This window comes from Balaenoptera physalus, assembly GCF_965194825.1.
Source record: "Balaenoptera physalus genome assembly, chromosome: 21".
NCBI lineage: Eukaryota > Metazoa > Chordata > Mammalia > Artiodactyla > Balaenopteridae > Balaenoptera > Balaenoptera physalus.
The window spans coordinates 39,324,496-39,349,617 of NC_138902.1; the positions used below are offsets into that span (position 1 = coordinate 39,324,496).

At 43.9% G+C, this 25,122-nt stretch overlaps 1 protein-coding gene across 2 annotated transcripts in view; it reads right to left on the reverse strand.

The window, feature by feature from the left end:
- The window catches only part of GPM6A (glycoprotein M6A), a 259,990-nt gene extending 251,182 nt beyond the window's left edge, over window positions 1-8,808 (reverse strand). Inside the window, exon 1 of one of the 2 annotated variants that reach the window (XM_082444139.1) lies at window positions 8,643-8,808. In XM_082444139.1, the coding sequence (XP_082300265.1) occupies window positions 8,643-8,646 (4 nt within the window). In that variant the 5' untranslated portion in view covers window positions 8,647-8,808. Of the gene's footprint in view, window positions 1-8,345; window positions 8,369-8,642 lie in introns of those variants that run through there. The other variant, XM_082444140.1, reaches the window with a different exon arrangement.
- Window positions 8,809-25,122: the final 16,314 nt, after the last annotated feature.

The following is a 25,122-nucleotide window of genomic DNA, read 5'->3' on the forward strand; positions in this document are numbered from 1 at the left end:
TCCTAGCAATGTGTAAAAATAGAATACTTGACTCAGCATTTATTACATTCAAAGTTTTCAAATACCCCTCTTTTTTTCTAGAAGCATCCCTGTAAGATAAATATTGTTGGTTTTAGCCCCACCAATTATAAACTGAAGCCCAGAAGGTTAAGTGACAAAAGTGCCCAAGTTCCGTGGCTAATTAGTGGATAAATTAGAATAAAAATTTACTGAAATACTTATGTTTTAACGACTTCTACAGAACAAAATTGCCTCCAGGTATATGGTTTGTCCCATATTTAAGTATCATCATTATTCTCCTTTACTTGATATTTTAAAACACAATTTACATTTTTACTAAAATATATTTTAAATGAAACTTTAAATCTCTACCTTAAATAGAAAGTCAGTATTTCTTATTTTAAAAACAATGAAAAAAAAAAAAACAATGATTACCAAAGGCTCAAAGTCTAGGTCCTGCCCTCTCTTTATTAAAAAGGGGAACTCTCTGAAATATCACTGATACTCTTTAATTATTCAACCTTTTTTTGACGTGAGTACCATTTTACCTCTCAGTTTCTTTAAACCTGGATGCCTTTATTATGTAAAGGGAGATCTGTTAAGGTAACTGCTGTGAAATGAATATAACTAGTAACACTAAATTAGGATTTCTTTTTGACTTAATCAAAAGAATTGAAAGAATATTGAGATGAGAATAACTCTATCACTGCAACACTCAACTTTATTTAATGCCATGTCCTTGAACCACCTAAAATGGAAAGGCAGTATAACATAGAATCCCTGGAGCCAGAGGGCCTCAGTTCAGAATCCCTCTTGACTGTTTACTAGTTAGGTTACCTTGAGCAAATTATTTAAACCTCTCTGTGTAAAAATGAAGATGATGATAATAACACACATCATAGGATTGTTTGGAAGATTAAACTACTAAGTACTTATAAAGCATTGTAAATAGTGCATGGCACATATTAAATAGTGTAGAAGTATTTGTGAAATATATAAAATAAAAATACTGGGGACTTCCCTGGTGGCAGGCACAGTGGTTAAGACTCCGCGCTCCCAATGCAGGGGGCCCGGGTTCGATCCCTGCTCAGGGAACTAGATCCCACATGCATGCCGCAATTAAGAGTTTGCATGCCACAACTAAGGAGCCTGCCTGCCACAACTAAGGAGCCTGCCTGCCGCAACTAAGACCCGGCACAACCAAAGAAATAAATAAAATAAATATTAAAAAATAAAAAGAAGCATTATCATAACTCATTTGTCGAACATTAAAAAAAAAAAAACTTTGCATTTCACTAGCATATATCCCACGCTTAGGAAAACACTAAGCTGGGCAGATAGTGGAAATTTTTCATACAGGAAATATATTTAAGCTGACAATAGTTTTGCTTTTCCATTGGGAAATAGAAAGGACGTGCCATGGAGTAAAGACGAGCATGATCAAATAGTTGGAGGTAAGAAAAGGCTGAGGGTGAGTAGATGAAATTAGTTTGTAGTTTCTTTCGGTTAAGGGATAAAATGCATGAGCGATAATAGCAGGAAATGGAGTTGGGGAGGTCAGCGACACGATTAAGAGCTGTGCTTGAGTGGGGTGTCTTGATCATCACATGGGGGTGATTAGGAGGAGGCCAAAGCGGGGAAGTAACTGGCAGTGAAAAGACCACTAAGGTCCAGGCTGGAGGGGGTGAGGGACTGGCGGAAAGCAACGGTAATGACACAGGATAAGACAGTGCAGACGGTCGGAGGGCTAATGACGTTTGCTCAACAAGGCCAGTCTATTCGAGTCATCAAGAAAAAGAAAGAGGAGGGGGCTTCCCTGGTGGCGCAGTGGTTGAGAAGCTGCCTGCCAATGCAGGGGACACGGGTTCGAGCCCTGGTCTGGGAAGATCCCACATGCCGCGGAGCAACTAAGCCCGTGCGCCACAACTACTGAGCCTGCGCGTCTGGAGCATGTGCTCCACAACAAGAGAGGCCGCGACAGTGAGAGGCCTGCGCACCGCGATGAAGAGTGGTCCCCGCTTGCCGCAACTAGAGAAAGCCCTCGCACAGAAACTAAGACCCAACACAGCCATAAATTAATTAATTAATTAATTAAAAATTAAAAAAGAAAGAGGAGGAAGAGGGCAAAGGAAGAGAGGAGGGAACCAGTCAGATCCCGGCAGGAGGAACCCTGTTTTGCAAGCATTGAGGTTGAAGCGCTAGAGGGGCGGCTGGGTGGAGGCAGCTGACACTGAAGCCCAGTGACACGGCTTCGGGAGCTACGCGCATATAAGTAACACTTGGAACCATGAGACGGGAAATCATTAGTAATTTTCAGAGGGAGAGTTTCAGTAAAAACTGGAGAGCATCACCCCATCCTAAGGCTAAGAAGTGACTGGTAAGGAAGGAAAGAGCAACTAGACAGAGACTTCCTCAGGTTAAGTCTCAACAGGACACAAGTGAGGAGTAGCATCAGTCACGGCGCTCAGCCAGCTTGATGGGGACAGAGGCTTTCTGGAAGAGGCAATTCTCGAAGCGTGTCCTAGGCTTCAGCCTCAACACTGGTTGAACCACATGTTAGCACTGAAGGTCCACCAGTCAAGCCCAAACCTTCTGAATTTGAATCTTGGCAGTGGGGCCCAGCAATTAGTACTGAACGTATTCTCTGCGTTATTCTATTTAGACAATAAACGCGGAGGTTCTAGAAAAAGAAGTCTTACAGAAACAGCAAGAGGTATTTATCGTGCTATCATTATATAGTTTGGGTAGATCTCGTACATCGTAGAGAAAGTAGTGCGTGACTATTTTGACAGGTCATCTTAACAAACTAAAGAAGAATTTAACTCCATGTCATAGTACCTTCTGAACTCCTCAGGCATTATTCCAGTTCTGTTGGTTATATAGGTCAGGCCTTTATTTCTTGTTGAGATGTGCTTTTTGTTTGTCTGCCACATCATGACTACCGGGCACAGAGTATGTGGCTTCATATTATCTACCCTCATTTCCTCACCTCTTGTCAAACAGTTGAAAATAGAATGACCTCAAATCAGTCAGGTTGAAACAGAATCTAATTCTTTTTTAAGGCCTCTAAGTTTCTAGGTTGAAACTAATTCCGTCCTGGACTTTAAACCCATCGCATTTACCCTAATTTTTCTTTGTTTTTCGACTGTCTAGGAGAAAGACCTATATTTTTGTATCATAAATGACAGCTCTGACTTTTTCCTGTTAAAAATAATAAAATGAGATTTACATTTAAAGTTTTAATAAACTGAATCTTACATGTTTAATTTAGAAACATATCTTTCAAAAAATAAGTACAGTTAAGACTACACTTATTTTTAGTTGCACCATACCAATTCCAATTATGTATTTTGTACAGTTAACACGTTTCTGAAAAATAAAGCAAGCTTCTGAACAGTTCGCTACAAAACATTTAGTTTATTGTGACAAGAGGATATTGAATAAAGGATTTATGCTAATTGACCTACCTTCCAATTTATGACATAAACTCAAATTTAAGTAAAATAAACAGTAATTTACAACAGCCTTAGAAACTTCAAATTTAAATTAAAATAAGAAATATTAGCTGATCGTATTTGAAATTATTCTGAGTAGAGCTTATCCCAGCATTTTATTAACACATTTCCACCCAGGCATGAATTTCCACACTCAAATGTTTTACTGTGAAACTTCAGTGTGACTATCTGGACTTCTTCATAGTTCTAACTAAAGTTTCAATGCTTTACCATGTGTTTCAGAAAACTTGTATCAAATTTTCAGTTGTAAACCTGACGATGTCTCTACTGTGAAACACACTTACATCTCTTTCAGGAATGAGATCCAGTAGCTGCCTACCTCAGTTCCTTCTCTCCTCCTCTCCTCGGATCAGGAGGAAGGGGGGTCTAATGCCCCTCCTCTTGAATTTGACTGTCCTGAATGATTTTTGTGACCATCAGAAGACAGCTGAAGTGATGTTTTGGGACCTAAGGTGTTCTAGGTTATAAGAGGCCTTGCAGCTTCGGCCCGGTTTTTTCTTGGAACACTTTTCTAGGGCTGATCCCTCTTGGAACCCAGCCACCATGTTGTGAAAAGTCCAAGCCACTTGGAGGCAACCCCACCTGAAGTCCCAGCCAACAGCCAGCATGCTGTCAGCTACAGGTGGGAGCTACTTTAGACGACCAGCCCAACCAAGTCTTCAGATGCTTGAACCCCCGGCAGATACTCAACTGCAAGGCAGGAGACCTCAAATGAGAACTGCTCGGCAGTCAGCCCACAGAACCATGAGAGGTAATAACAAATTGATGTTTTAATTCACTAGTTATGGAGATAGCTGTTACGCAGTGAAGATAACCAGAATATTAATCTTTCTCTGCTCAGGTTCAGACTATCAGACGTTTATAATTTTCTAGGGAATATAACATACTAGAGGCCAACTGACCCTTGAAAAGTTTTGCCCAGTAGTCTAGCATCTTTTAACATGTTCTTGATTTGTTTAATGGAAATAGCTCGAGCTTATCTTTTTACATGTTTTTCCCTCTAATTGTTACTAAATCAAGATCTAAGCTACATAAATGTACAGAATCATGCCCAACCCCTCATCAAACAAAAGAGGAAACAGGATCCCCAAGATTTGCATAATCCACCCAAAGATTATCATTTGCTTCTCCTGCTTCATATCTTGGCTCTTTGTACCTTGTTGACAACTGCCTCTAGGGGTCATACTTTCCTGAAAAAAAAAAGTGTGAGTTCAAGACAATACCATGTCTCATTATTCTTGGCCTAAATTTGCAAATAATTTTACAGATCCTTAACCAAGTCCATTTTTACTGAAATTGAATGACAGCAAAATATTTCTGTCTGATATTCTCCTCTTGTCAAAATTTCTGGACTCCTAGATCTAACACTGAAAGTTAAAGATGTCACATTTCACTGTTCTAATTTTAGGGCATTGATACACATTATGTAGTTGATGTTTCTCTTCCAGCAAACAGTGTTTCTCCTCCTTCCCTTTCCCTCAACCCACCTCCCTATACTCCTACCTCTAGACAGACAATTCATATATTATATGGATTTACCTCTCACCAAAGATTGGTGACCTTCTAACTTTTATTTTCCTTCTTGTTCTTGCCCTCTGATTAATTTCTCACTGTATGTTTCCAATCTACTAACATTTGTCTTTAGATGTCTAACCATCACCTTTTAACTAACATTTCAAAAATGAAATTAATCTTCTGTCCAAAGCATCCAGAAAATAAACCATCTGTTTTATCCTTTAAATAATCTATCAAGGGACCTACTATATCCCCAATCCTCAAGGTTTCAAATCTCCAGAAAATACCTCTTATTCATTCTCTTCTTTATTGCTTAATTTCCTAATTTTATAGACTTTTCATTAGAAGTATCATTCATCTATCTTTTTTTCCCTCCATTTCCACTATTGCCACTCTTCCACTAGGACTGAGCTAGACATGTACCACATCATTTCAGGATTACTGTGACAACTGGTTCTGTCCTCTCCAATTTATCCTGTGTCTTAAACAACACTGCTCAATTTATCTTCCTTAAACACTAATTTCATTACAATTCTTCTTTGCTCAAGAACATTCCATGATTCTCTACTTCCACTTACATAAATTCTAAATTCCTCTGGTTGCTTTTGAAGGCTCTCCAAAATCAAGTCCCATCTTGTCAACCCAGGTCCATGTCTTACAGCTCCACTCCCCCAAATTCCTTCCTGCTTTGGGTAGGGGCCCATTATTCTATCTAGAACACCTCTTCCCAAACCCTTCGCATCCATCCAAATACCACCAGGCTCAATACCACTCCCTCCATGAAACTTTCCACGATAATATCTAAATAATGAACTAAATAATGTCCAACATCACCTTTTAAATAAAACAAAGAACGGTAAGTGACGTGGTTAGAGGAGAAATATAAAATATCCCCCCACCTATCTCACACTGGAGCCTGGAATTTCATAATTAGAGACCATGTGGGTTAAAGTTAACCTTGCAGCTAAAATATAAATATTCTTAGCAAGGAGTCAGTCCTGCATTTTTTCAGTATGAAATGCTTCATCATATCCTTTCTGGAGAGCAAAATTCAGGTGCAGAGGGAAAGCCTGTTGCATACCTAGATTAGCTGAAGGCATCACTGAGGAAAGAAAATACATAAAAGGAGGAAGCAAGGGATACCAAAATCTCAATTTGCCTACTTCGCAAATAACTTTTTTTTTTGAGGATTAGCCTTGTGCATTATAAATAACTATCAATTATTCAGAATATTTGATTAACCAATTACTCTCATTCTTCCACGATGCTAGAATATGGATTTCTTCTTCTGAGTCAAGCAAGAATTGATTGCTATATTCACTCCCATAGCACCATCTTCCTTTTTTTAAATGATGAATTTCAGTTGTCATGACACCAGAAAAAGATGGATTCAGCTTGCTGGCATAGTCAGGCATTCTGCTACACTGCTTTCCCCTTTATCCTAGCAATTTGGACTCCAATGCTAAACCCTCACCCCCCTACTACCTCTGAATAAAAGAAGTTCTAAGTAATGTGTTTTTCACAAGTAAATGAAAAGAAGAGGAGAGAGATGACCTGAAGTGACCAAGTGTTTTCTCTCTAGTTTCTGGACAGGCTTCCTTCCTTCTTTCTCTCGTCGGCCCCCCTCGGCTCCTTCCTTGGCTCTTCCTATTTGTGGACCGCGTGTCTGGGTCACTGTCCTGAGTGCTGGCCTCACGCTCTCACTCTAGCGCTACCCACTTGTTCCTTTCTCTACTTCCCTGACCTCTGGGTTCTCACCTGCTTCCTCTATCCATTCTCTCCTACTAGCCATCTGACACCTACATGAGTTTTTAGTGACCTCGATTACAATAGGAAAAGGTAGTCCATTCCTGGCAGAAAAAGGAAGAGACAAACTTTAGGTATCTGTCAGTTTACAGGTAGGACAGAGAAGTTTTCAAGCTCAGGATTGGCAGAAGAGCTCAGGTGCTAACTCCACCCCCTGCCCCGGAGAACACTCTCCTGTAACCTGGGATCGTGTGTAATGTATCCAAGAACATTGAAGTAAAAGCCAAGACCAACTGTTTTCATTATAGCTTGGAAATGCAACCTAGAGAAATAATTAACTGCAAAATTATGTGTACTTTACCCGTTGATAGACAGTCCACTCAAGCTTAAGGTTACAAGGCAAAAATGTCATTCTTTCTAGAGATTTTATGTTGGATCCAAATAGCATCTTAATGTTTTTAGTAAAATGAATCGGTTACATCAGTCAATTATTTTGGTTTTCCATTTATGAGAGCTTTTTCCCTCTATGTGCTATTCTAACAAGAGTTTATATGCCTATGTATTTAGAAAGAAAGGCAAGAAAGAAGGGAGAGAGAGAGGGAGGGAGGGAGGAAGAGCCTGAAACTCATTCTGCCATACTTGGGAAAATGTTTTATCTTTCCTTTTTAACTTGAAAACATTCCTTCCGTTTCAGAAAACTTTTAAAGACAGTTCTTCTTGCAGATCATCTGCAACACTATTTTATTCAAAGGCCCTAAAAATGGGTCTTTCTAAAACTTCTCCAGAATCACGCAAGAGGCTACACATGTCTTGACCACAATTAACATTCACAGGCAAAAATGTCCTCGGCTTTCTCTTTTTTCCTTTCTTCCAAGTTGGCCAGCGTCTATGAACGGCACCGATTAGCAGTCAAAGCATCCCCTAACCCTCGAGCCTGTGGGAATTTAGGAATTTGCACCCGAGCACGTCAATCCCAAAGGCCTCCTTTACCCTGGAAGAAATCCCTGACAACAAAGGACAAGCGAGAGGCCGGGGGAGGGGCGTAACGCGCCCGGACGCGAAGCACCGAGAACGCGGGCGTCGACGAGCCAGCCGGGCCGCCGGTGGGTCGCTGCTCAGTAACCGTGAGCGGCGGCACGGCCGGGCCCCCTCCGGCCTCCGGGACGGGCCGCGCCGCCTCTGCAGGGCGCGTGACGCCTGCGCTCCGGCCCCCGCGCCCAAGCCTCCTCGTGGGACGCCGCCTCCTCGGGCTCCGCTTGGCCCGACGGGTTCACACCCGCTCCCCCTCCGCCCACCCACATTCCCGGGGCCGTTGCAGCTGCAGCCGCTCAGCTCGGAAGCGGGCGGGCCCCGTCTAGAAACTTGAGCGGAGCGGCGCGCGCCCCAGCGCCCCGGGACCGGGGCCGGGACGGACGGCCCGCGCCGCTCGCCACCGGCCCAGCTCTGCTGGAGGCACGTCGGCCTCCAGCCTCCACGACAAGCCTTTTGTGCCGCGGTGGCGGCCCGCCGAGGCGGGGGCTGGAGAGGGTCCCCAACTCGCCCCGTCCCAGCGCCTTCCCGCACGCAAACCTGGGCGAATGGAAAGTGCACGACGTCGCCACTCCTCGAGCCCCGTCTCAACTTGCTCGCCGAACCGCACACTGAAACGTGGCACACGTGGGGACAGCCACCCCGCCCCCCGACTCTCCTTATCCTCCCCCCGACCCCGGGCCGCCCACGCACGGCGACCCCCGGGCCGCGGTCCTCCCCCGGCGCCCGGGAAAAGTCCACAGACGGACGGGGGAGGCGGGGAGCGATGCAGCCCGAGGCCGACCGACACCCACTTTCTTCCCGCCACAGCCGCCCCCGAGGCCGAGCCTCACTCACCCATGGCGCCGTGTCCCCCTTCCCTGCGGCCCCTCCGGAGCGCAAGCGGCCGGCGCAGCCCGGGGCCGAGGGCTCCGCGCGCCTCCCCTGCTCCGCGCGCCGCGGCGAGTGACGGCCTCGCCCCTCCCAGCCTCGCCGGCTCCCGGGGCTCCCGGCTCCGCGGCGGCCGCGCAGACCCCTCCCTCTTCCCACCTGCGCCGCGGGCGACTGGCTGCGGCCTCGCGGTTCCCGCCGCGCCCCCCCGCCGGACCCCCTCCCCTCCCCGCTCAGGCCCGGGAGAGCCACGTGCAAACGCCCTTCCCCGCCCCCCCTACGTTAAACACACATTACACACCCGCACCGTCTCAGCGCCCCACGGACGACCGGGTAGCCAAGATAATCGTCCCCAACGTGGAGAGCAGGAAAGATTCTTCCAGAAGAGTTTGATGGGATGATTTCTACATTCCCTAAAATCTTCTCTTGTTTTCAGTATTCCAGTTTTTCCCTTAATAACAACATTAAGGCAATAGGAAGAGAAAATTCTCCCTTGAATTTATGTCTCTTTTCTTTCTTCTCTGTTAAATATATTTCTTTCTGTAACCTGGTAAAGCTATAAAGTCCTAAAAGAGACACACACACACACATACACACACACACACACACACATCATCATCATCATATGCAGAAGTCACCTGGAAAATAAATGACTCAGTGCAAGAAGCAGTAGGTAGCGCTGAAAAAAAGCACTGGGCTTGCCAGGTGGGAGGAATCGGTTGTGATTCTGGCTCTACTACTAACATACTGGGACTCAGTTTCTTAATTTGTAACATGAAAGACCTGGAAAAAGTGATCTCTAAGGTCCCTTCAAGCTAAAAAAAAAAAAAAAAAAAAATTATATAATTCCTTGGGCTATTGGCCTAGTTCTTTCAGGATTCATAGTGGAGAAGTTATTTCAGTAAGTCAGTCCCCAAAGTATCTCAAGCTCCTTTTTCGTACAGGACACACCCTAAAGTATACAAATCTATGCCATGAACAAGCAGAAGAATGAAATGAAGTGCATGGTTACCAACCTTGAGGAACATTGCTAAGTAATGGAGAAGACACGATACGAAAAATAATTCAGAGCACGTTTGGCAGAAAAACATGAAGAAATGCTGAGCATATCATTAAAATGGCAGAGAAACGTTTGCACAGCTGTTTCTCACGTAATGGAAGAGGCACACTCCTGGAAGGACGCCCTGAATGCCTTTCAATTAAATGGAAATAGAAAGTTGTTCTTGTGGGTGGGGAAAGGAAGTAGTCGATAAAGGTTAAAAGTGTTCAAGGTACCATTGAGAAATGCATCACCGTTCTGGAAACTGACGAACATGAGCCGTGATTGTAGCAAAGCATAATACTTATACCTGGATCCAAGAAAGATAAATGATGAATGTTTGGAGATTAATTCATAAGCACAGCTTTTGGATCACCACAGACAACTTACTTCTTATTTCCTGAGACTCTATTTCAAGATATTATAATTCTAAAATTAGAACTATTCTTTTTCCAGTGGAATTACACCATGATTCTGAAATACAAAATAATAATTATAACATAAATTAAGTGTGGTTTATTAAGTGTTGGGCACTGTTCTAAAGGCTTTACATTAACGCATATAGTTCTCACAACAAACTTATAAGGGAGATACAGTTATTCCCACTCTACTGATGAGGAAACTGAGCCACAAAGAAATAAATCACTTACCCAAATTCATATAGATAATAAACAGAAACGTGAGATTCAAACCCAAGCAGAAATGCTCCAGAGCCCATGAGCTTAATCAGTTCACCACACTATCTCTCAATAGTTATGTGGATAGCCACATGCTTGAGAAAGATGGTGGTATCATCTTCCAACATTAAGAATAATTTATAAATATTTTAGATACTCCCAGTAAGATTTCTGAAATACAATAAAGATATATCTCATTATATACTGCTATGTAATAATCAAAATCTTGATGCTGTCTCTCTTTTGGCTGATTATAAATTAATGTGTCGAAATTTAATGTTTAAGTAATCTACCTTACAGTGACCATACAAATGGGCATCAATATTCTGGATCTCAGATACAAAGAAGCCATTATTTCACCTAAGCTTTAATAAATTACATAATTTTATATGGGAATTCAATTATCTCATTGCCTCAATATATTCTATTCATAACGCCAATTCTCCAGTATTTCTGTTTTCTCATTCCTCTCACCTAATTGTCCATCAGTCCCTACGATTCTGCCTCCAAACCATCTCCCCACTCATCCTCCTTCTCCAACCCCACTGCCTGGGCCACCTCTTCACAAGTCCTGTGTGGATGAGACTAGCACTTCTTTTTTAGAATATGGAGGTTCTAATCCACCACTGAACTCAAAATTGAGGCCTTAGCTAAATCCCGAGATGAGTGGAGAAGTTTCATTCCACATTCTATTGCAAACTGCAGGGGTTTGACCTAGGCACAGAGTGACTGGAGTTTGCTTGAGCATTTTCTGGCTCTGTCAGATATCATTCCAACATCGCCACAGTTTTGATTCATCTTGGGAGAATGTAGAATGAAAAGGAAGGAACACCATCAGTGGGAGATTGGAACACACAGACGTTAATTAGTGTGGGCCAGAGGAGTCCATGAATAGGAGTGCAAAAGAAACGTCTCAGTGTAGGGAAAGAACCCAGAGGAAGTCCTGCGAGGGGAGCGTCGGGAAGAAAGTAGTGTCACCTGGATTAGATTTCACAGACAGAGCCAATAAGATGAGGGCTGAGAAGTTCCCTCTGGATTTAGCAGTTATCAAGTCACTGGTGAAACAGGAGTGCTGGTTCAATACGTCAAGGGTTCCTGGGTGAAATTCGAAACTGGCCCCCCGTACATGGGGGGCAAAGAGAGACCAAAGGAAGAGGCAGCCACTCCAGGTTAGGAGGTAGCAGGTGTAATAAGGGAGGGGATTGACTTAGGGGGCTTGTCTTGGGGGCCACAAGACCAGCAGATGTCCACCCCTGCCCGCCAGACTCTTCAGAGTTTATAGAGAGAGCCCTTAACCGGCTTCAGTAATGTAGACCATCCAGATGGTCTCAATAACACACTGCTCTCTCAAGGCTGCGTCCTCGAAAACGACTCCGAGTGTGGGAACAGTGGGCAGAAAGTACAGTCCAAGGACAGTGGGGGCGTGAGGAGTCTCCACTGCCTGGGTCCAACTCCCCAGTCACGTCCTCACGATGACCTCCTCCAACAATTAGCAAGAGTATTGTCAAAGGTGAGGAGCAGGTAACTTTGAAGGACAATAGGTAATGAGGAAGTGGGGGGTAGGAAGAGAATGTAGACACCCTATTCGTAGCTCAGCAGGGAAGGAAAGTAGATTGGGACTCGGGTAACAGAAGGGGTAAAGCTACTAAGAGTGTGAATGAAGTTTAAAAGCCGACTTAGTGGAAATAAAGCTGAAAGATGGGGACAGACAGAAGCTTATGTTCATATATTGCTGAATTAGACCTCAAGATCTCGGAAGTTAAACAGTTGGGAGTAAGGCCCAGGGTGAGACCAAAGGAGTAGATTTGCAAAGTGCAGTGGAGGTGATGGTAATTGGTAGGGAGGGGAGGGACCTTGAGGACAGGTGTTGGGAGGGTCAGTCGTAGGCATTCCAAAGTCTACTGCAGTGATATTAGGAGTTGGAAGGAAAGAAAAACAAAGTCCCGAGTCAAATTTAAATGAGATAATGCATTTGAAAAAGACCTTGAAAATGTTAAAGAGCCATACAAATGCTAGTTGCAAATGCAAATACTAATAGAGAAGATGAATGGAAATAGTTTATGGGTGGCCATAAAAGCCAATCAAAATAATTTATATATGAAAGAGTCAAGAGGAAGCCATGGATCCTTGAGCAGGATAATGAATGATGAAAAGGAGGTTTTCGGAGAGCAAGCTGGTTTTTCAGGGAGTGGAAATGCCGTCCACAAGACTCATATCATGTCTGTTGTTTAGTTTAATTTTCTGTTTGCTTCTTTTAGGCTTAAAACATTGGAATGGTCGTTTCATAGCAATATTTATCATACAGATGTGACCCTCAAGCAAGAAAAACGAACACCACAGCTCCCAAATAGACACCCCTTTCCAGTCCATTGACATGAGTCCTATTCTTAGGATAGTCTCACCAGGCTTTCATTCACCTTGAAGGGAAGGGTTTGGTTTTTCTGGTGTTGTTTTTGTTTTTATAGTTTTTTTTTTTCAGTTAGGTCACAAGAGAATTTTGAAGGAGTCAAGGCCTTCTCTTGCAAAGTTGTGGACAAGTGTCTTGTGACAGCTGTAACAGTAAAGCAGGGCGTTTTTTGTTTGTTTTTAACTATTGTATTTAAACACAATATATAAGTTAGAGTATACGTGTGTGTGTGTGTGCGTGTGTGTGTTTATTTCTATAGAGCCATCCTTCCTCTTGCACAAACATGGCTTCCCCTCTTGTCTCAGACTTCTTCTGGCAGTCTTTTAAGCTTAGCAGTTACGCTTTTGAGGGTCATGGAGGTGCCGGGTACCCTCTTAGTCTGAGCCCTGTGGAGGGGACACCAGGGCAGTTTGCACATCTGCACCCTCCACTGCACGAAGCCCTCCTGGCTGGTGTACCAGGGCAGTTTGCACACCTGCACCCTCCACTGCACGAAGCCCTCCTGGCTGGTGAACCAGGGCAGTTTGCACACCTGCACCCTCCACTGCACGAAGCCCTCCTGGCTGGTGAACCAGGGCAGTTTGCACACCTGCACCCTCCACTGCACGAAGCCCTCCTGGCTGGTGAACCAGGGCAGTTTGCACACCTGCACCCTCCACTGCACGAAGCCCTCCTGGCTGGTGAACCAGGGCAGTTTGCACACCTGCACCCTCCACTGCACGAAGCCCTCCTGGCTGGTGAACCAGGGCAGTTTGCACACCTGCACCCTCCACTGCACGAAGCCCTCCTGGCTGGTGAACCAGGGCAGTTTGCACACCTGCACCCTCCACTGCACGAAGCCCTCCTGGCTGGTGAACCAGGGCAGTTTGCACACCTGCACCCTCCACTGCACGAAGCCCTCCTGGCTGGTGTACCAGGGCAGTTTGCACACCTGCACCCTCCACTGCACGAAGCCCTCCTGGCTGGTGAACCAGGGCAGTTTGCACACCTGCACCCTCCACTGCACGAAGCCCTCCTGGCTGGTGAACGATGCACGCACAGAGCGTGTACTTCTTGCTCCGCTCCCACCCGCAGCTCTTCTCGCCCACACCTGGCTCATCTCCAGCACCACCTTGTTGGGCTCCGTGGCGTTCATGACCTTCTGGCTCCATGTGAAGGGCAGAGACCATAACTTGACCTCCTGACATTCTTTCTTGATTTTATCACTGCCTCGCCTACCTCTGCTGCCCACCACATCATGTTTGATCTACTGCAGTCTGCTTTCAACTTGATGCTGGTTTTTTTTCTGGCCAAATTGAAATGCGAGCGTCTGCAGAGGAGATGAAAAATCTCCCCATGGCCCCTTGCTAGCCCCGGATATCACCTGAAGAAGGGCCTGGGTCACACCTCACGCCATCAGGCAAATTCCACTGGTTCTGCGCCTGCACCAGCTGCCCACAGGGGAGGGAGTGTCCTTTGGAGGATGCGCCCTGGGGGGAGATGGTACTGTCTGGGGTTCCTACCCGGCTGCTGGTGCCACGGAGGAGAGGCAGGCACAGGGCCACCCTGGGGGGTGCGCTAGGGAGGTGGTCTTCCTCTCCGCGCAGGAGAGAAGGCTGGAAGGCACTTTAGATGCGCTGCTGGCCTCTGCCCTGACTTCCACTCCTCCTCAGCCACTGATTTTCTGAGTTGCTTCTACTCTGACGCTTCTTCGAGTAAGAATTAAAGGTGAGAGTGACACGTTGGCTGAAACTCCGCTGCTTTGGGTTGGCAGAAACCCTGTGCTGTACCTTGCAGGATGGTGTTGGTGGGACCAGCTACAGGTGAGGGCTTCAGAGTGATGGCGTAGCCCCCCTGCTTGGATCTCATGCGGCCCAGGAGCAGACAGGTGGTCATCACTTTGTCTTACTTCTGCTCCATTGACGAGTCCTGGATCTCTTCCCGTATCTAACCCACGGACACCATTACTCCATCTCTCAGGGATCCTTGCGGTCAGGAAGTGGCTCAGCGCAAGGCCTTAGCTCCTCCTTGTGGCCCACGTTCATCCATGGATGCTCATGGTTTCTGCTAAAGTGCCTCTCTTGCTGGGGGTGAGGGTAAGGCATCTCACGAGCGGGTCTCACACTCCGTGGACACGTGGAACAGTGTCTGCTCTGCTCAGTACCTGCTCCTACATCTCCTTGCCGTCTGTCCATGAAAAGGCAGGGACCCGCTGACCGGCCTGTAGAGGATGGCTCCCAGGCCATGCACACGCACCGCAGGGCTGTGGTACTTTTCGCCCTGGAAGAGTTCCCGGCAGCATGTGGGGCAGTGCCACAGAAGGTGCCCAGCTTGTTGCCCTGGGGGAATTCATTGCTGGAGCCAAAATCTGCACCATCAGCCTCCAAAAATAGGTTTTCTGCTTTGGCTCTCTCACTCAATTTGAGCCCCTGTAACAACATACCACAGCCTGGGTGGCTTCAAGTACAGATATTTCTTTCTCACAGCTCTGGAGGCTGTGAGGTCCAAGGTCAACGTCCCAGTGGATCCGGCTCCTGGAGAGAACTCTCCTCCTGGCAGATAGCTGCCTCTCTCTGTGTCCTCCCATGGTGGAGAGAGAAAGCTCTGGTCTCACCTCCTCTTCTGTAATCATGGGGCCGCACCCTTATCACCTCCTCTGACCCCAGTTACCTCCCAAGGGCCCCCCTCCAAATACCGCCACGTTAGGATATCCATGGGGGATCTGCTGGGGGTCCAAACCCATCAACATGTGGGCTTGGGGGGACGCAGACAATCAGGCCACGACAGTCCCTGAGGACGAGCCACCCCTGAGGACAGGACTGTACGGCAGACCTGAGCTGGTGGAGGTCGCCTCAGGCCTCTCTCTCTCTCTCTCTTTCTTGCTGCCATGGGCCACGAGGTAATGGGACAAGTCTCCTCCACTGGTTTACTGCACGGCAAGGGCTCCAAGGCCTTCGTGCTTTGGACTCTGTGTGACCGTCCCCGGAGCTTGGTGCAGCTCTGCTGAACCACGTTACTGGTCTTCACGGCCACCTCGTTCCCAGGCAGGATGTGCGCCCACCATCGCCAGCAGGCTTGAGGAGGTGGTAGCTGCCTTTCTGGGTCTAACCCGAGGTGGCCGAGAGGCCCCGCAGTGCGTGAGGCTGACCGCTCCATTCTCTAAAAGGTCAGTTTAGAACGGTGAAAAGCTGCTCCAAATCCCCTCAAAGTAAAGCCGGGCCCAAAGTCCGCACGATGGCTAATTTTGTGTGTCAACTCGACTGGCCCAGGGTGCCCAGATTACACATCATTTCTGGGTGTGTCTGTGAGAGCAGTTCTGGAGAAGATGAGCATCTGAACCAGCGGACTCAGGAAAGCAGCTCCGCGGCCCCAGTGTGGGTGGACGACCTCCCCTCCACGGAAGGTCTGCGAAGAGAACAGAAAGGGGAGGCCGGAGGCACTTTTTCCGCCTTTTTCCTGCCTCGTTGTGGAGCTGGGACAGCTCATTACATCTTCTTCTGTCCTGAGACTGGGATTCATACCATCAGCTCCTCTAGCTCTCAGGAGTTTGCTCAGGCTGGACTGAATCCCACCACTGGCTTTCCTGGGGCTCCGGCTCGCAGACGGCAGATCGTGGGATGGGACTTCTCAGCCTCCGTAATCCCGTGAGCTAGTTCCTTATTATACATATATGAATATAATGTATAATAAATCCATACTATAATATAAAATTATAAATAACAATTACATTATTATATAATAGCAATAAAATATCATATAATCTATAATAAAATACATAGGATATATAGTATATATAATATGTATACATTATATATATAAAATACATATATACACATTATACATATTACATATAAAATACATATATTATATATCCTATTGGTTTTATTCTCTGTTGAGCCCTGACTAATACAGTTCACCCAATTAACTGGTCATTATAAAGGGATCAAACCACAATAACAGACAAAAATAATAGTAAACAAAAAAAACCCCTACAAACTAAGTTAAAAAGTAAAAGTAAGAAAATATGAATAAAGGAAAAAGAAAACTGAGAAAAAGAAACACGAACAACATGAGAAAAGTAAAAGAATAAAAAGAAAACTGAAAAAAGGCACAAAGAATTTTAAAACGAGAAAAATTAAGAGAGTAAAAGAATTAAGAAAAAGAAAATGAAAAGGAAAAGATGAGAAAAAGAAAAAATACAAAAATGCAAAAAAATATAAAATGAGAAAAGAAAACATTAAAAAAAAAGAAAAAAGAGTAAGGCATTAAAAACAGTGAGAAGAAAAAAAGGGGGTGAGGGGATAAGAAGCAAAATAGACAAAAAAGTCAAAGAGAAAAATAGGTAACTGGTCAGATCCCGCAGGGCACCAAAAACCCTGGATGGTGACATGATTCCTCTCTTCTGTTTGTTCCCGTTATTACTTCCGTCCTCAGCTCCTTAAGGTTTGGTCTGTATCCATGCTTATTTTGTAAACACACCAGATTACTATTTAGAACCCATAGACTTAAGGGTGTGGAAGGTATCAGGCCTCAGTGCCCTTTATATTCTATGGCCTTGGTTTGTATTCACACACTTTTAAAGAATGTGGCATGCTTCTTGCAATGTCCTCTATGCAACTGACATTTATAATCACGTTAGCATCTCTCCTGAGTTAGGCTCATTGGTGTATCTTTTAAAAAACCTTCGTTGGAAACGCCTCATAGAGTATCTGTGTGGTTTCCTTTACTCGTAGAATTACCTGTTAGATCTGTGGGAAAGAACTACAAGACAGAGCTGCCAAGTAAACTATGAAAAACCTAATAGTCAAACTTTTTTTATCTTAGGTATTGGCATACCCCAATGATCTGTACTGTTCTAGGGTGTGATGGCTTAGGAGTGAATATGATTTGAACCTAATACATTTTTAGAGGATGTCAAATTCAGAACTAGGCAGACCCATCTCCTGACCCTAAATATGGTCCTAAAGTAAACCACTTGAGGAAATTGGATCCCAAAGATTCCAGGTGGGGAATTCTGAAGTGTGTCCATATTCCACTGGAGATCAAAGAAGCCCAACTAAAAGAATTGTGGGCTGATTCACATGACAACTTCTCTCTGAGAGGGCTATTTTATCTTGAAGATTATGAGTTTGGAGGAACTAAGGTGATTGGCCTTGGAAAGAATCAGAACATGTGAAATTCCTTAAAAATGTATTGACTTAAATAATTTTGTCTATGTTACACATAATTTAAAAAAAAACCCTTTACACTTTGTGTGGAAAGTCAGCATATATTTTTGGCTCGAAGTTTCTCTAGTGTTTTCTGTGGCGTTCCCTCAGTTTATCAGTTATAGTTCTGATGTGCCTTAGACATGAAAAATTGTGAGGCTGGCTGCTCACCTTATGAAATTCTTTTGCCCTTTTGCTCTGTTTTGGGCATCTGCGTCTTGCTTTGCTTTCTCTTCCTTTTGCTTTTTCACTTCAGCTAACTGATGCTATAATCTGTAAGAAATTTATATGGAATTAAAGACAAACACTTCAGATATGTGAAAAAAACCCCAAAAACCTATGCTAGGTGATCCTTCAGTATACATTTTAGTCCTTATTTTATTTCATGTATTGTTCACATGTTTAACCCACAAGAGATATTTTCTAACTCCACTTGCCCCATCACCACCTTATTTTTAGGGAAAAAAGGGAGTTTTCTAGTTAATATCCTCTCACCATTAAATGTTTATAGTCTGAGCAAGCACCCACTGCTGCCACTAAATGCTCCTCAGAAGATTTATAATAAAACCTAGAATTATAAGAGCTCTCAGAATTCACTTAGTTTGGAGCAGAGCTTCTAAAACCATCACATGCATAAATAACATTGGGTCTAGTTGAAGTATATATTCTAGTTTGGTAGGCTTAGGATATTAGAAGCAACCTGATGCAATGGTTTGGAGTCTAGAGTCTGAGTTTTGTAACCACCAACTGCCACAAACCACCTGCGTTCATATCCTGTCTCTGCTACTTACTAAACAGGTAAACGTGGGCAAGTGGCTTAAATTCTCTCCTCTACTTCTGCCCCTGGAAAACAGCATAATTATAGCACCAACTTCTAGGTTATTTTGAAGATTAAATGAACTTATATAATAAATAATTTATATTATATATAATAAATAACACATTTATAATTTTAATATATATTTATTATACTATATATAATTAATATATATGGCTTGAAGTATAAATATATAATACATAAACATATATTTAAATATATTATGTATATAAATAATAAATATATACATGTTTTGAAATCACCTGGCATATTGTAAAGGCTCAATGAATGTTAGTTTTATTGCTACTATTAGTTCTTTGTTTTGTTCTGTTTTAATTTATTTATTTTATTTATTTTTATTTTTGGCTGTTGTGTCTTTGCTGCTGTGTGCAGGCTTTCTCTAGTTGCGGCAAGCGGGGGCAACTCTTCATTGCTGTGCACGGGCTTCTCATTGCGATCGCTTCTCTTGCTGCAGAGCATGGGCTCTAGGCGCGTGGGCTTCAGTAGTTGTGGCACACGGGCTCAGTAGTTGTGGTGCACAGGCTTAGTTGCTCCGCAGCATGTGAGATCTTCCCAGACCAGGGCTCGAACCTGTGTCCCCTGCATTGGCAGGTGGATTCTTAACACTGTGCCACCAGGGAAGCCCCTACTATTAGTTTTATTAACACAATTATTATAATTAGCATCTTCCATAATTTATGTCTGATGTACTTTTACTTCTGTTTGTCATTTACTTCTCCTTCACCTGTGGAAATACCTATTTTTTGAGACAGAACTTTTGCATCTTTTGCCCTCTTATAATCCACCATCACCAAATCAATTGTTCTTCCACATCCTTTTAAATGGATCCCGTTTCCCCTGGAGTGACTAGCTTACTTACCTTATCCTTCAATCAGAGCACCACTCCTCTCTGGGTAGAGTGCCTTATTCTCTTTTCGTTACCTACGTTCCTCCCTGTAGTTTTTACACTAAGTGGATGGCCAATAGATATCATCTATAGAATAAATAGAAAAGTGAATTGAAGCTTTGGTTGTCAATCTAGGCCCTTGCAACTGAAAGAGTAGCATTCATATCACCTGGTAGTTTGTTAGAAATGCAGATTTCAGGTCCCACTTCAGATTTACTTTATGAGGAAAAGAGTTTACCTTGTTCCAGAAGCTGACGTGGGCCAGTATGGCTGGTGAGGAGTGATGGAGAGGTGATGTAGGGTTAGAGAGACAGCAAGGAGTCCTACCACATTAGACATTATAAGCCACTGTAGAGAGTCTGCAAATCAGGTTCACTACAATGGGAAAATATTAAGTAGTAGAGTGACTTGAGCTGATTCCTACTTTTAAAGAATTATTTTGTTTGCATTGTGAAAAGGGGAATGGAAAAGAAAGGAACAGAAAAACCAGGCCAGTTGAGAGATGATGTTGATTGGAATTGAAGCAATGGGAGAGATGGAGAAAACTGGACAGACAATTTGGACATAAAACTGACATGATGGGATGTTTGATTGATGTGAGTTGAAAAAGGGAAAGGGGTCAAGAATGCCTCCTGGGTTTCCGGTTCAAGGCTCCATTTATTAAAATGACGGAGCTGTAGGGAGGAAATAGAGGTCTTGGAGAGAACTCATTTGTACATGTTAAGTGTTGAGATGCCTTTGAAGCATCCCAGTAGAAATGTCAAGTTGCCAGTTGGACAACGGAGGACTGAAGTGAGCTGCAGATGCACTTGTATGTCTTCACAGCACAGAGATGTTATGAAAAGCCACAGAAATAGAAGGACTTACTTAGGGGGAGGGTAAAAGACAGATTCCAGGAAGGAACCTGAGGATTATCGTTGGATGTACTGCAGAAGAGTAGGAATCAGTGAATTAGAGAAGTGGCTGATGTGATTGGAAACAGTGAGAGAAGGGGCGGGAAGAGATTGTTTCAAAGAAGGGGTGATACAGAGACAAGTCAGGGAAGGCTCGAAGAAGTACTCTTTAACTCTGGCAAACTGAAGATTCCTAGTGACCTTGATAAGGGTAATATCTGAAGAGTGGTGGGAATGGAAGCAAACAGATTGCGCTGAAGAGTGAAAGAAAAGGGAAAGTGAAAACGTTGCATCTTGTTAGAAACTTTGCTCTGAGAGGAAGAAGAGAAACAGGACAAGGATGTTGGGAATAGAAAGGCATGATGAGAGGAAGGTGGATTCCAGAGCATGCTTATATGCTTATTTGACTAAATCAGGAGGGCAGGAGAAATCACAGCTGCAAGAGGGAAGGTAAACAGGGGCAGGATGCCCATCTGTAAAGGGGAGGAGGAGGGGGAGGACAAGTACAGACAAGGATGCCGCAGTGGGCTTTGTCAGAGGACGAGTTTCCTCCTCGTCGCATTTTTTGTTCCATTTGGTTGTTGTTTTTCAGCTAAGTATTAAATGAGTTCCTCTTTTAAGAATTATAAAAGGAAGGGTTGTGTACGGCATGAAGAAAGGAGAATGAGAGTATGAGACATCACCTAAGAGAGTGATACAGCAAACCTCTGAGTGCTGAGTGGTCATTTGAGTTTACTCAATTGAAGTCAATCATTACAGAGAAATAAGAATGTGATGTATCGAGACCCTGAGACTCAAATTATTATTATTAATTTGAATGTGTCCTTCAAAGCATCGATCTTTGACAGAGAAGGGGTTAGGAGTCTCATAATTCCATCCAATGCTCCTTTCACTCACCTCACATTTCAGTGGATCCGGGAAAATACTTTATGCTTCATTACAGATGTCTTTATCTCCCCGCCCCCCGCCATTTATTGGGAGATGTCAGGCTTAGCTCACTCTCTTGAAGATACTTGGGCGATGGTCACTCCTCGTGTTACATCTTCAGCTACCGTACCCTCCTCCCAGCTACTGTCTAACCAGTGCAGGAGCTCAGGAGGCACAGCCGGGGATGAAGCTATGCTTAGCCTGCGGACAAGCAGAACTAAATAACACCTACGAGAGGTGCGATGGCTCTGATGAGCGCGTCTCCTCCAGGCAGACCTGCAGGCTGGGAACGCACCTCCCGAGCAGGGTCTACGGTCTCCACTGCCTCCTCCAGACACTTCAGGCTGCCCACAGTGTACTCCTATCAACAGCTCTCTGTTCTCAAACCAGGGGGGCCCAACTCCACCACACCTTGAAAGGGGTCATAGGTCAGAAGACTGAACCGAGTGACGCCCTGACGTCTGGTGGCTCTGGCCAGTGACCCTACTCAACACTAACAGCTGACTGTCCCTGGGCTTGCCTTTCACTGTCGTCGGAGGCCCTTCCTCTATGGATGACAAGTAAGGGGCATCTTTTGTGATGGGTGCCTATGAGCTTAGAACTTCACGTGGATGTTGCTTTGGGAATATCTCCACCCTTTCCTTTCTCTCTACAGAACAATTCATTCTTGTAACGTTGTCTTAACACATTTCAATACCAATTACACTTCTCCTCCTCCCTGGGTAGGCACTTTGTGCCTCTCAGATGTAAAATCCCTCAGAAAGTGTCTCTGTTTTCTACATGTGACATGGAAGATGGCACTAACCTTCTGTGATTACCTTTTCCCAGCATAGAAGCCCTAGAGCAAAGGACCGTCTCACTCCAGATACTGTACCACAGTCTATGGCGGAGTCTGATTGGCTCTGCTGGAGATCATGTGACCACCTGTGGGCTGCTCGCTTTTGTCAAAAGGTTGACACACTACCGTCAGTCTGCATGGCTCATGTACCAGCCCTGAGCTACCACTTGGGAGACAGAGGGAATGCTGCACATAAAATTTTGGTTTTGATAGCGCCATCAGGACAAAATGGAATAAGAGAGACAGTTCCTCTTTAAAACTAGTCATGTTGGGAAGAGGTACACTATGGCTCATTGATAATAATTTAGAAAAAATGTTGCCAAAGACCAATAAATATTTATGGATAACATTAGTTCATTTTGATTGTCCTCAAAATTAAAAAAAAAAAAAATCTTTTCAAATTTAGTGTCTTTCTTCCCAGACTTGCAGAAAAAAATTTTTTTTAATATTTTTAAGAGTGTTTGACATTGATCTAAATGAAAAATTAGGAAATATGACCATGATCTGTAATTTTATCCAAAAGTGTTAGGTGATGTAGTACACTGTAAATTATCACGTGTGCCATATTATGTAAATAAGCACAACCAACACCATTTTTCAAAGTCACATAAAAATGTTTAAGAAATCACGGATGCCCTTTAGATAGTAAAAGTAAAGTGTGACAGGCAGAAGTTAGAATAATTTATGTAAGAAGAAATGTAGATTCTTCATGTAAAATAAGCTCATTGAAGGATATGCCATTCTACATGCCCCAAAGGATAGGGGGGAAAGTTAAGAAACTTCACCTTCAGTCTATTGTGAAATGTGGTCCAACTACCAGAAGCAAATGAGACATCATTTTTTTCCACCACTAAAGCAGTTTTAAATGTTGTTCAATTTACTTTAGATATAGTAAGGATAAAGATGATTTGATAATTCTTTTCCAGTATGAACAAATCTATATTTCTCTTCCAAACTCATAGTACTTTGTTGTCGTTGCTGTTGTTTTTAGATTCTTTCCCCATAGAGGTCATTACAGAGTATTGAGTAGAGTTCCCTGTGCTCTATGGCAGGTTCTTATTAGTTATCTATTTTATACATAGTAGGGTGTATATGTCAATTCCAATCTCCCAGTTTATCTCTCCCCCCCATCCCCTGGTAACCTTAAGTTTGTTTTCTACATCCATGACTCTACTTCTCTACTTCTGTTTCGTAAATAAAAAATTTTTTCAGAATTCCCAGAAAAAAAAATGAGCATATTTGTAGCATAATAAATTATTTCAGGATATCAGAAACACAATAGTGAAAATGCAATTCAGATGAGACCTACACTTAATGTAAAAGCACCAGACATCCCTTATCTATCTAGTACTCCTGCTGTGAACTGTAAAATAAGGAGGTTCATTGTTTGGGTGGCTGTGGAGCTAGCCTTCACAGCCCCATTTAAGCCACATCACTTCAGTCACAACTCATAGATTTCTTTAATGAAGATAAGCACTTTCAAGTTTCTTTATTCCTTTGCGTCTTTGGAGATGCCGGGTATTATGTTTTTACTGCAACATTTGAGTTATGATACTATCTCTTGTGCCGATAGACCTAAATATGGCTTAAATTTATCCTCATTCCTTTCATATATTTACTCTAGGTAATCAGGGCCAGGAGGATGGAATTGCTCGAAAGATCAGATCAACTATAACTAATAATCAGGTATGGTAGTGCCTACTATGTGCTAGGTCCTTTGCATAAACATCACATATGCAGTTCTTCCAACAACTCTGAATTCGGTGTATCATTACTCTTAATTTATAATGACGCTGCGAGTTTCTATACGTTGGGGCAGAGGCAGAGGAGTTCTCACACAGCAGAGGGAGGCTAGATCCTCCAGCGACTTACAGGTCTGGGTGAGACCAGCTAGCGGCGTTGTTAGCACAGCTCGGAGGACAAGAGCCGAACGCGATGCGCAAAGCTGAATAGGGGAAGAAATGAGCTGTCCTGAGACCACCAAAGAGTGCTAGTCATTTCTGATTCTGTAAATTGGACGGGGAACATCTGGGCCAGAGTCGGAAATGACAGCCTGGAAGTGACAACAGCGTTTCAGAGCAGGAGTGCACTGCCAGAAACCATTCCATTTACAGCATACAATTTCCCGCATCATTTTATCCTCTCTTCAGCAGATCATCCAACTGATCATCCTAAAAATGTGAATCTGGTTATGTAATTTCCTGGTTTAAAATTCTTCACCTAAACATCAAAATAAGACAAACATTTTTTAAAAATAAATTTATTTATTTTATTTATTTTTTTTTGGCTGTGTTGGGTCTTCGTTGCTGCACGCGGGCTTCCTCTAGTTGCGGTGAGCAGGGGCTTCTCTTGTTGCGGAGCATGGGCTCTAGGCGCGTGGGCTCAGCAGTTGTGGCTCGTGGGCTCAGTAGTTGTGGCTCACGGGCTCTAGAGCGCAGGCTCAGCAGTTGTGGCTCGCGGGCTTAGTTGCTCCGTGGCATGTGGGATCTTCCAGGACCAGGGCTCGAACCCGTGTGCCCTGCATTGGCAGGCGGATTGTTAACCACTGTGCCACCAGGGAAGCCCCAAGACAAACATTTTTAAATTAATTTTTATTGGAGTATAGTTGATTTACAATGTTGTGTTCGTTTCTGCTGTACAGCAAAGTGAATCAGTTATACATATACATATATCCCCTCTTTTTTAGATTCTATTCCCATAAAGCTCATTGCAGAGTATTGAGCAGAGTTCCCTGTGCTATACAGTAGTTCTTATTA